We start from the raw sequence: 12,852 nt of genomic DNA, 5'->3' as shown, positions 1-12,852 counted from the left end.
GGTGAAGAAACGATTCACTTCTTCCAGTCTAGTGTATTGGTTTGGGTGGATGTAAGACAGAGATCGATGGGTTCTTGATTAGCCAGGGCATCAAAGGTTATGGGGAGAGGGCTGAGTGGGGAAATGGATGGAATGGCGGGCCAGAGTCGATAGCCTATTTCTGCTCCTATGCTCTCATACTGTGCTCAGGATGTGGTCTCCATGCACTGCAGAAACCAAACACACATTGGGTGATCACTCTGCAGAACACAACCATTCAGTCCCAAGGGTGACCCTGAGGTTCCAGTCGCTTTTCATTTTAATTCTCCATCACAATCCCATGCTCACCGATCTCACTGTGGCCTCCCAAGTGGATCCAACACAAGCTGGAGGAACAGTAACTCATATTCCATTTGGACGTTGAAGAATTTGGGACTCCATTTACTTGAATACTGGCCATTTCCAGATTCCAAGGGCACTCTCTGCCCTCTCACCACCTCTAACCCCCAACTCCCTTGCTCACTCATGATCCACAACCTTCTCGGCGTTTGCAGGCTCCTCCCTCCTACCCTGGTTCTTGCCATCTCTCCCCTTTGGCTCCATCCAATGTTTTCCACTATCAATCCAGCCGGGAACCTTTTCCATCTTGCCCTCCCATTCTCTCTTCCAAACCACTTTATTTTCCCCTTCCTTTTGGGCAGTTGCATTAAACCAAAGGGCTTTACAACTGATTGGGATTTCGGTTGCTTTGAATGTCAATCACTGTCCATTTATTTATTTTTATAAATGTGTATACATGCTGCATATGTATTATTTGTCTGCATGTGTGTTATGCCTGGATGTGTAATTGCATGTGTTTGAACCAAGGACCGGAGAATGCTGTCTCACCAGGTTCACTTGTGCAATCGATGACAATAAACTTGATAGAACTGTTCTTTGTTAAACGGATTAAAGAGTCAAATTGTGTTGTTGCAAAAATCTGTAAATGGAGGGATACCTTTATCAAAGGCATAGGTAAGGATGAAGATAGAGGTTCTGTTTATGAAGATTGTGATAGATATAGTTTTGAGAAATGATCAGGGCTCATATGGTTGAGATATAGAAACAACTGGATACAAGAAGCAGCAAGGGGAGGAAATGGGGTGGGAATAGACCATAGGAACATTGCAGAACAGAACATAAAAAGAAATAACAGGGGCTTTAGTCCTGCCAGTGATTGGTTGCATCCAAATGGTAAGCATGATCTTGAATACAAATTTAGCCAGAACGTTCAGCAGTTTTCTTTCGTAAATGATATCATAATAAAAGTTCCTCTGGGAAGAGGGATCTTAATGAGATAGATTCCTTTTTGTTGAAACTCATCCTTTAAACTTAAAACAGAGGCAAAGATAATGAAACAAAGTTGATTAACAGGTAGGACATTTGAAGAGATAGTTCATTATTCATATCTCAGATACTCATCAGGGTATAAGATAAAAGAATGCAAGTTAAGAGTTCTTGATGTTGGGGTCAAATGTGAGCAAGATTGGGGGGTAGCTAACTAACAGAAAACAGGCAAAATAAGAGTATTACTACAATCGGTAGGGTGCTGCAAGGATCAGTGTTGGGACCAACTATTTAAAACCTTAAATGAAGGGATTGTGTATATTACAGTCAGGTTTGCTGACTACAGAAGTGAAGTGAGAGAGAGTATTGAGATGCAAAACGCATCTGCAAATGGATAGTGTTAGTTTAAGTGGGTGGGCAAAATTGCGCAGATGGAGTAGAGTGCTACACGGTGAAATACACAAGTCTGTAAATGTTGTAACACACTTCGGAAGGAAGAGCACACAGCAGAACATTGTTTAAATAGAGAGAGAGAGAGAGTGAGAGACTATCGATTGCTGCTGGGCAGAGGGTCCAAGGCACATTGGTACATCAAATGCAAAAAGTTAACAGACAGGAAAAAAAAAAGCAATAAATGGAGTTTTATCTTTTCTTTCAAAGTGGATGGTGTATTAAAAGAAAGAAGTCTTACGATTGCATTGGAGACAGTTCAAAAAAAAGGTTAGTTCCTAGGATAAATGGTTTGGAGGCACCTTATATTTTTTTTCTCTGGTTAATTCAACAATATAGTTTTCCCAAATTTGTACTCAAGATTATGCTTACCCATCACTGGCAGGACTAAAACCCCTATTATTTCTTGTTATGTTCTGTCCTGCAATGTAGCTCAAGGAAGGTTCCTATGGAGTGAAACGAGAAAGTCTGCAGGCGCTGCGACGGCAGAAAGTACAGACCCACTGAGTTTCTCCAGCACTTACTATGGAAAAAGAGGGACTTTATGAGACAGATACTCACAGGATGATTCCCATCAGGGAGAACCAAAAACAAGGGAAGCATACTTTCCAGAATAAGGAGTCACAACTGAAGATTTAAATGAGAGATTTTAAACTATCTACAATTATTGGATCCTTTGGAATTCTCTTGCCCAGGGAGCTGCGGAAATTGAGTCATCCAATATTTTCACAGCTGGGAGTGAATTTTGAACTCTAGGGGAGGTCTAGTGGAAAGCAGGCAAGAAAGATTCCCGCGGCGTCTGTAAAGAGTTTGAACGTTCTCCCCATGTCTGCGTGGGTTTCCTCCCACCGTTCAAAAATGTACAGGAGATTGTAGGTTAATTGGGTGTAATTGGGGAGCATGGGCTCTTGGGCCGGAAGAGCTTGTTACCATGCTGCAAGTGCAGTTGATGCTCTGAATTCCCTCCCTTTAAGACACTCCTTCAAACCTTCTCTTTGACTAAGCTTCCATTTTCCTATCATCCACCCAACGTGGCTCGTCGTTAATTTACATTCTAAGCTGGCTGTGAGACTGAGGGTCAAGAATCTTTGGTGTCTTAGAAAAGACAAGGAAGTGAGCAATGAAGAGCAGCCATACTGAAAAAAAAAGATACTTTTACAAATTGTGGCATTATGATTCAACAAAGATTTAAGAAAGGTGGTTTTCTAGAAAAGTCAAGAAATTGTACCAGGCTCCATCAGCAGTGAAGCAATTTGGTAAAAGCCGTACAATTGTACTGAAAATTTTTAACTTTAACTAGGTTGGAGGAGAACATTGCAAGTCATAAATGCATTCAATCATGTTCAGGGGAGTTTGCTTGAACAAGGGTTATGTTTTCAAACTAACAATCTGACACTGAGTTTAATGAACACAGCTGAACAAATCTGATGGCAGGTTTGGGAAGAAAAAGGGGGAATCTCAAACCTAAGCTTTAAACTTGAGTGTGGCTGACTTCCTTAAGACATAAACTATTAACAAGGTAAACCTATCAACAATTAAAGGCATTCAACAGAATCAACTTCAAGATCAGCATGAAGGAATGTAATGGCTAAAGTTCCCTTGGAATACTTGAAATGGCCACAAACAAGTTGAGATTAATTATGTGAGGCCAAAGGAAAGACTTGTAAAGTACAATAGCAAAACTAAAAGTAGCATTTTTATAAATATACTGTACTTGAGAAAGGAAGTGGCTAGAAAACAAGGACCTATAATAAACAGGCAAATACTACTGTCAAAAAAGGAAATGGTAGTCTTGTTACATACTTACTCATGCAGTATTTTCACAGTAGAGAAAAAAAGTGTCAGAAAACTAAATCAAAAGAAAGAATTTTATTCTGGCTTTGATACAAGTTTAGGGTGACACGGTTGGCATAGCGGTTAGCGCAATGCTGTTACAGCGCCAGCGACCAGGGCTCGAATCCTGCGCTGACTCTAAGGAGTTTGTACGTTCTCCCCATGTCTGCATGGATTTTTCCCAAGGACTCCAGTTTCTTCCCACCGTTCGAAACGTACCTGGGGTAGGTTAATGGGGTGTAAATTGGGCGGCACGGACTCGTTGGCCGAAATGGCCTGTTACCATGCTATATGTCTAAATTTAAAATTTAAATAAATGGGAACAGAATTTAAAATGGGTAAAGCAGTTTTCACCCTACATGTTAAAAGTTGGAGATGAGGACATTATGAAGGGTTTACTTATTATCTTCCATTCTCCCGTTGCAGAAATCGCACCTCTGGATTGGTGAATTAAAAACAATTACAATGTGACATTTCTTAAGTGAGAGAGTCCGGGTAACCAGTCATTCAGTTGCACATCAGTTATGCATATAACACTGGAATCGGTTATGGGGCTGTGACAGATTATATCATATTTTATGTGTTTTTGAAGGAGAGAGATTGTGGGAGTAGTGTAGGTCACAAACAAACACTTCACAAAACAGACCTCGATTAAAATGCCAGAGCTCTGCTCAAGTCAGACAGTCCAGGCTCCAAGTACCTTTGCAAAAACTTTGAAGGCTGCCTATAGAGACGTCACAAGTAGGCGTTAATTGGACCTGCTGTAGAGTAATGGATTATTATTTTGAAAGCAACAGATGAATGGACTCAGAACATTGGGTCCGGTGGCACAATCTATCTAAATGCAGTTTGCTGTTCTAAGAGGGTCATGCAAAGAGAGAGAGCTTGGTGAAAATTCATCATTGTTAAATTCTGTGCACAGTATAAGAATTGCTTGATAACTGTGAACTTGGAGGAGTGAGAAGTGAGATTGGACTGTGAATCAAAGAACTTTTCTGAACTTATACACATTATATACACATGCGCTTAGAATTAGAAGGGGGTTACGTTACGTTAAGTTAATAGTAATATATTTAAAAATGTGATCCTGTTTTTATGTTTAAAGAAAATTAAAACTAACTTTTGTTTAAGTAACCATTTGTCTTGGTAAATTTCTATTGCTGCTGGGTTTTGGATTACTGAAGATGACATCTTTAGGTGGGTAATGACAGAAGAGTGGCTAAGAGAGGCCTGGCTACTGATCCAAGGACACAAGTCCAAATGACACCATGGCAGCTGGAGAATTATATTTTAACAGCATAAAACAGTTCAGTTATTATATTTTTAAATTTAGACATACAGCACAGTAACAGGCCCTTTTGGCCCACGAGCCTGTGTTGCCCAATTACACCCAACCCCGGTTCATTTTGAAGGGTGGGAGAAAACAGCTGCACCCAGAGGAATTCCACGCAGACATGTGGAGAACGTGCAAACTCCTTACAGACACTGCTAAGCCGCTCCTATGATCACCACGAAATTACAGGATCTTTGTAAAAATCCAGATCGTTCATTCATGTCCTTTGGGGAAGAGTATCTGCCATTGTTACCCAGTCTGGTCTCCAAAGCTACCAATGTGTTAAGCAAAACAAGGTTGCACCATAAATGCAGACATTATGAATGGCATCTGCCTCCTGTGAGCAAAACCTGGCTGACATGGATTCATATGGGGATGTCAGGTCAGCCTCTCGAGATAGAAAAATTGGGAGTCTTCTTAATTACAAAGCACTAAGGATTCTGAACAATCTAGGGACCCACATTAGTGAATGATTAAAATTTAACAGATTGGTACCTGATGTAATTTAACCCTTTGGATTCCAGCCATTTTTAATCTTTCACAATATACACTCCGACTGGGTCCATGGGTAAACTACAGTACAAACACCAGTATGAACCAGCTGGTGGTTGGATATAAAACCAGTCCTGGAACACTGGGACACGGAGTCTATGTGCTTGTTGGTAGTCCCTGAAAACAAGGACATGGGAGTCCAAAGGGTTAATAAAAAAAGCCAAATGAAAACTGTCCTTGAAGCAGGTTGTGTTCCAGTTGAACAGAAACTGTTTAGTTCTGGATGCTAGAGACAAGCTGATTCAAATGGTGGTGGATGGATGGAGGTGGGAAAGGAAAGGAAATTTAAGGTGTTACATTATGCGTGGCTGATACACAGTCTTGTCAGGTTAAGTGTCATTTTGGGAGAGAGGGATTTGATGGAATAGATAAACAGAAACTATTTTCTCTAGTGGTTAAGTCTAAATGTAGGAGAAACAGCATTTACGTTTCTAATTTTGCTTTGAAGTCTCTCAGCTCATCACGCCTCAAGGTAATCCCATTTATTAACATATTTTCTTGTCATCTGTCAAACAGGTGAGAAATATTAGGTGCAGGAGCAGGCTTTTTGGCCCAATGAGCCTGCTCTGCCATTTATCAAGATTCTGGCTGAACTTCCATCTCGCTACTAAACAACGGGGATAAAGGATCATCCATCATTAACAACACAAGTCTATCGATCCTTGCTTTGAATTAATATAACAATCGAGGATCTACAGCCCCATCTGATTGACAATTCTAAGGTGCACCACTTTTCTGAAAGTTCTCCTCATCTTAGCCCTAAATGGTTTACACCTTATTTGGTTATTTGGGCAGTACAATTGTTGTAGCGGTTAGCGCAATGCTATTACCACGCCAGCGACGTGGGTTTAAATCCAGCACTGTCTGTGAGGAGTTTGTATGTTCTCCCAGCGTCTGCATGGGATTTCACAGGGGGAGGGGTTCCAGTTTTCCTCCTACCCTTCAAAGTGAACGGGGGAATGTAGGTTAATTGGGGCAGCACAGGTTTAAATGACCAGAATCAGCTTCTATTGTACTATAAATAAATTTTTTTTCAAAATTATTTTCAAATTGTGCAAAAATATGTCCAGCTTTTTTTAAATATAATTTTCTTTACAACACGGTAGAAGCCGTTTCCGACCATTTAAACATGTGCCACCCAAGTGAACCTACAACCCCGGTACGTTTTTTGAAGCATGGGAGGAAACCGGAGCATGCGGAGGAAACCCACGCAGACACGGGGAGAACGTACAAACTCCTTACAGACAGCACCGGATTCAGAACCAGGTCGCCGGCATTGTAAGTAATGTCGCTTATGATGCCATTAAAGAATTTTAAAGAAAGGTTTTGCTGTTAAGATTATTCTCATTTTTCTAATATACAGTTCCAGCCGACTTGCTCTCTCCACAAAGCACTAAAATACCACGCCTGGATCTAGTCATTGAATCTTCACTGTACTCCATCGATAGAAAGTACAGAAGGATGTCAAAATGTGTACAATACAATTGCAATGCGACTTCAGCAGTTATCAAAACCTCTTGCACAAAAGGCTAACATAACCAGTAAAATCACAGAAATATATAGATAAAAAAAGTTTAAAATTGGTGCACCTCGCCGTTAGTTCATTGATTCACGCAACACACAGTCTCAACTAACCAGAAAATGTACTTATACGGCAGCTACCAATCCCCATAGGTGTCAGATACGAGGGGTTTTATGGCAATTTGCCCTCCTAATCACACCTTGTACAGTGACTTGTACACAAGCACACCTAGGTCCCTTAAAGCATCATCAGTGAACAAGGAAAAGATTTCCCTTCGTCCTCACCAGCCTCCCCATCCAACACATTATCCTACACAATTTCCCCCACCTACAATGGGATCCCAGCACCAGACACATCTTCCCCCTCCTCTCCCCTCTTTCCACAGGGCCCTCGCCCGCTGGGACTCCTTTGTCCATTCATCCCTTCCCACAAATCACCCCCTTGGTATCTACTCCTGTGACTGTACTACACTTGCGTCTACACCTCCTCCCTCACCATTATTCGGCACCCCAAACAGTTCCCCCCCCAACCAAAAATAGACTTTATCACAATAAATTATTTACAAAAAGATCCATTCAAAGTCTCTTCCCACCCTTAGTTTCGTATCCGTATATTGCACATTGTTACATTTATTTCCAAATACACCATTACCACCCCTGTGGCACTCTGTCACTTCTTCCCCCTCTGTTGTTAGAGGATTCTAGACTGCGGTCCTTCCCTATAGCGCCCTCGTGTTGGCTGTACCAAACCTCCATGCGTCCCTCACCACATACTCCTGCAGCCTGAAATGTGCCAGCAGGCAGCATTCCCGCACCGACGTTTCCATGCGCTGAAAGACCAACAGGTTTCGGGCGGTCCGAAGTGCGTCTTTCACCGAGTTGATGGTCTTCCAGCAGTTCTGGGTGTTTGACCATTGGAACAGCCTGTAGGTCTGAGACCCTTGCATCCTTCTCCACACACTCTTTCCTGCAAGCAAGTGGGCAACTGTCTCCACTCCATCACAGTCATCTCGGGGACAATGTACAATTTTGTGGGTGATGATCCCATTATACAGGAAGGATCTGATTGAGAAGACTCCTCTCATTGCCAGCCAGGCCAAGTCATGAGCACTGGCGATGAGGTATTCCACCAGATGACCTGGACAGTCTGCTCCAAGAACCACCCCACCATGTCCATCGAGTTCTTGTCTATCAATGTCTTCACGATGTTCCATGTTGACCACTGCCTAATGGTCTTTTGGTCAAAGGTGCTTGGATAAACTTTCCCATGAAGGATAGGTGGCGTGGCAAAGTCCAGCTGACTGGGACATTGCGTGGCCAAAGGGCCAGACCCATCCTTCGCAACACCTGGGACAGGTAGAAATTCAGAAGATACTTGGTGTCCTTGAACTTTGGTCCCATGCACAGCCCAATGCAGCCACACACAAAGGGCTTGCTCCCATCATCCTTCCGAGTGAAGCAACACTTGTGAATCTGCAGGGGTCACTTACTGCATCCGGTATTCCCGTTGTGGTCTCCTTTGCGTCAGAGAGACTGGACACAATCTGGGAGATTATTTCTTTGAATACTGTTGCTCTGTCCACTGCAACAGCGAAAACCTCCCAGCAGTCAACTACTTCAGTTCCACACAGCACTGCCATGCTGACATGTCTGTCCATGACTTCATGCACTGCTGAACCAAGTCTACCCACAAATTGGAGGAACAACACCTTATATTCTGCCTGGCCAATCTCCAACCAGACAGTTGTAGCATTTATTTCTCCAATTTCAGTTAACCACCTCACCCTTGACTCTCTCTTTCCCGATCTGTCTATCTCCATTCCTCCAGGTCCCCACTCCTTCCCTTCTCCTCTCAGAAAGCTATCCTTGACCCTCTACCCCCATCATTTCTCTCTTCTACCCTCCTACCTCTATCCACCAATGACCACTGAGCTGGTATCCTGTGGTCTTCCCCCTGCCCCTTCCTCCCCCTCCCCACCCCCATCTTTTTATTCAGGCTTATACTTGAGGAAGGGCCAGAAATGTTAGTTACCCTTCACTTCCTCTGGACGCAGTGTGCTTGCCGAGTTTCTCCAGCACGCTGGCGAACTACACCACTGAACAAATACTCTGCTTTCCTGCTGTATCAAGAGATGTCCTCACATTTTACAACACTATCTTCCTCATTCCTGCTCACTCATTCTGCTTGTCCATTTCCTCGAAGCCTCTTCACAACTTGCATTCACAGCTTATTTAGTGTCATCAATAAACAAGGAAATATGGCTTTACGCTCCTCAGCCAAGTCAGTGGTGTACATCATGAACCACTGGGGCACAAGCATCAATCCCTACAGTCATCCACCCATCACTGTAAGGCAAACAGTGACTGATCGGTTTGTTCCCACCGCTTGTCGCCATCAATCCATGTCAGTACATTACCCTGCATCAAATTCCATGTGTTCTAACCTTGTTAATCAATCTCATGCATTCACACGCGCGAACACGCATGGACACCCGCACGCAGCCCTTTCAGCCTATGATTACACCCAATTGATCTACAACCCTTGGTACGGTACATTTTTAATGATGGGAGGAAACCCACACAGACACAGGGAGAGCGGACAAACTCCTTACAGACAGGACCTGATGCAAACCCGGGTTGCTGGCGCTACATCTCCTATCCAAAGCTTTGCAGGAATTAAAATACACCAAATCAACTGGCTCTCCTTCATCTATTCTAATAGTTACATACTCAGATAATAACCAATAGATTAACCGAACATGATTATTCCTTCATAAATGATGATGCCGCAAAACAACGAATTTCGTGACACATCCAGACCAATAACTTGATTCCGATCCATGACGACTTCACTGATATTCTTTTCAAGGTTTCCCGTTTAATTTTAGTTTAGAGACACAGCACAGTAATAGGGCCCTTCCAGCCCACGAGCCGCTCAAATACGCAAATTAACTGACAAACGTTTTCATAAGATGGGAGGAATCCCACAAAGGCACAGGGAGAGAGTGCAAACCCCTTACAGGTAGCGCCGAATGCGAACCCAGGTCACTGGCACTGTAACCAATACGCTAACCGTGCTGCCATGATGTTGCTGTAGACAACTCACAGTTTCCCGTTTTCTCTCTCTTTCCTTTCTGAACCAGTGATCCACAGGAATAATTCCAGTGTACATGTAACCAAGCAAGATGTGTGCCAGAGGATTCACTGCCTCTCAAACTACCTCACCAATAACTTCCATATTACTTTTTACTTCCACTGATAATCGCGCGTGTGAATGCATGAGATTGATTAACAAGGTTAGAACACATGGAATTTGGTGCAGGGTAATGTACTGACATGGATTGATGGCGACAAGCGGTGGGAACAAACCGATCAGTCACTGTTTGCCTGACAGTGATGGGTGGATGACTAGGGATTGATGCTTGTGCCCCAGTGGTACATGATATACACCACTGACTTGGCTGAGGAGCATAAAGCCATATTACTTTTTGATAAATGTTTCCTCCCTTCAAATCCTCATTCTTTACTAGCCCCTTGATTCTCCAATATATCCATGTTTTGTGTGTCTTCTCCCATAAAGATTGGCACAAAATTGTGGTTTAGTTCTTTTGCCATGATTTTATTCTCCTTAATAAATTCAGCTGTCTGTCTATAAGGGCCTCCAGTTGCCATTACTAACTTTTCTCTTTTGATGTACCTTTTAAAACTCTTACTTAGATTTAATAGGTTTCTCCGCAGACTTACTTGCAGAGATCTCTTACCTTCATTGATTGTTTTGGCTCTCCATTTGTTGAGTTCTAAAATGCTCTTACCCTCGGGCCTATTGCTATCTCGTATTGTTATCATCCTTTGTCTTTAGTTTCTCTGGTCCACCATGGACGATCTGCCGTTCCTGTGCGTTGAAGCAGTTTTTGTTTTGGAATTGGAGTATTATTTCCACTTTCAAAACTGTGAACTCTCCTTTCTTCCTTATTTAAATTTAAGAGCATTGTTTTGCATTGAACTACCCAAAGTAGAATCCTACCACGTTATGGTCAGTACTCTCCACAGACCCTTTGACAACAAGATTATTAGTGGAAGTAAAAACACAACGCTGGAGAATTATCAAACTCCTTTCCCTCATATTCCCACCCATGCCTTCCTGATTCTCTGAACGCACACCTAGATGAAGGGGTAACCTACCAGCCATCGTGGCTTTGGATAAACGAGGAAACGGAGGATAGTCGTGCAATCACAGGAGAAGCCACTAGAGCTGTCTAGAATTGTGTAAAATCACAAAGTGTTTTGAATCTGGAATTACTCACACATGAAGCTTTCGATACTGGGGGTCAACTGAAAATAGCAAGGCAAGATTGACAGATTCTTTTATCCCACGTCAAGTTCATTGTCATCTGATTGCACAAGTACAACCCGACAAAGCAGTGTTCTCCGGTCCTTGGTACAAAATACGCAGACAGACACCAGACACTGAGTAAATGAAGTCAAGTAGTGGTTAGCTATGATCCGAGAGAGCAGTTGATATTGTGCCTTGATACCAGCTCCGTTATTACTTTGAATGCAGCTCAGGACACCACACTGAACTTGACCCACCATTATCTTCCCCCCATCCTGCATTAAATCTGCATTCTGCTCCTGGCATCATTCTCATCCAATGCCTAGTCCCGTTCTGGTAAACCATGCCACCCAGCATTATCCCATTCTACTGCCAACAACCACCAGCATCCAGTGTCAATTCCCTTCACAGACCTGTCCACGTGGATACTCTGAAGCAACAGTCACTCACCTTCATCCCAGAGCAGCGGACAAGAGCCAGCTTGAACTGTTTCTTCTTCTTCAGTAATCCTCGAACCTCCTGACAGCATTGGTACTTCCCAAGGTCCACTGTCTCCTCACACTGGGCATCTCCCTGAAACATTGGAAAATGATTTGGGTAAACTGGAACAGACTCCAGCCCTCAAGGAAACCCCAAACCCACAGGAAGGACTCCAGATCCCAGGGAAAAATTAGCACCTTGAGCCATAAACCTGGTTCAAGCGAGAATGACTCTAAATACCCAGAGACTGATCCCAAAGCTCTCAGCTAAAGAGAGAAAACCTCAAATCCCAGGAGTATACGAGAGACTAACCACAGACAACCACACAATAAATCCAGCTAGTCCTGGCTAAACCAACTCTACCAGCTAACCAGGTTCAGATACTAGTCTTGTAGGCCAATCATCCAGCATCGTCACCCTGAGATGGCCTTTAGCGCATCATTGCTTGCCATACCTGGACACCCAAGCATAGAGAGTCAGGGGAAACTAGAGACAGACCTCATGTGCCTGGGCTGAAACAGGATTTAATCCCAGTACAGCCAGCGGTAAACCAGGGCCAGTCTCAAATCTCCAGGTTAGATGGCCCACCCCCCAGAGACACGAGAGTTCACGCTCGGCCTTGCTGTTATTCATACCTGTTGCTCGTAGATGAGGAGGCGGCCTTTGTCTAGTCGGAGGTAACGCTCCTTCCAGCCACCTCCAAGGAGCCCGCGACTGCACTGCTTGCGGACCCAGCCGGCCTGCCCTGAACTGGCCTCCCTCCTGGGGAAGAGAGAGAGATTGAGAGGAAGGAAGTAGGGAGGACCCTGATGCTACATACTGCATCTATTCCAACTCCGAGTCCTTAAACCCCTATCGTGATCCCCGATTTAAACAAATTCTTGATCCTCAAATCCACAATCAGTGCCCAGAGCCCTGACAGCTCAAGATCCAGACCCTGAGTTCTGGTCTCAGCATCTGACCCCATCACAGAACCCCAGACCCAAAAGACACTGGCATGACCCCAGATCAGAGACCACAGACCACCAGATCACCCAGTAGATAA

General features: G+C 43.5%; 1 protein-coding gene across 1 annotated transcript in view; it reads right to left on the bottom strand.

Moving 5' to 3' along the window:
- The window catches only part of LOC138749342 (pleckstrin homology domain-containing family O member 2-like), a 46,978-nt gene that overhangs the window by 33,110 nt on the left and 1,016 nt on the right, over nucleotides 1-12,852 (bottom strand). Inside the window, exons 2-3 of the mRNA XM_069910551.1 lie at nucleotides 12,443-12,613; nucleotides 11,778-11,900 (exon numbers count right to left, since the gene is read on the bottom strand). Of these exons, the coding sequence (XP_069766652.1) occupies nucleotides 11,778-11,900; nucleotides 12,443-12,613 (294 nt within the window). The remainder of the gene's footprint in view (nucleotides 1-11,777; nucleotides 11,901-12,442; nucleotides 12,614-12,852) is intronic.

Source organism: Narcine bancroftii, chromosome 14 (genome assembly GCF_036971445.1).
Source record: "Narcine bancroftii isolate sNarBan1 chromosome 14, sNarBan1.hap1, whole genome shotgun sequence".
Lineage (NCBI taxonomy): Eukaryota > Metazoa > Chordata > Chondrichthyes > Torpediniformes > Narcinidae > Narcine > Narcine bancroftii.
This window is presented reverse-complemented; position numbering and strand designations above follow the sequence as displayed.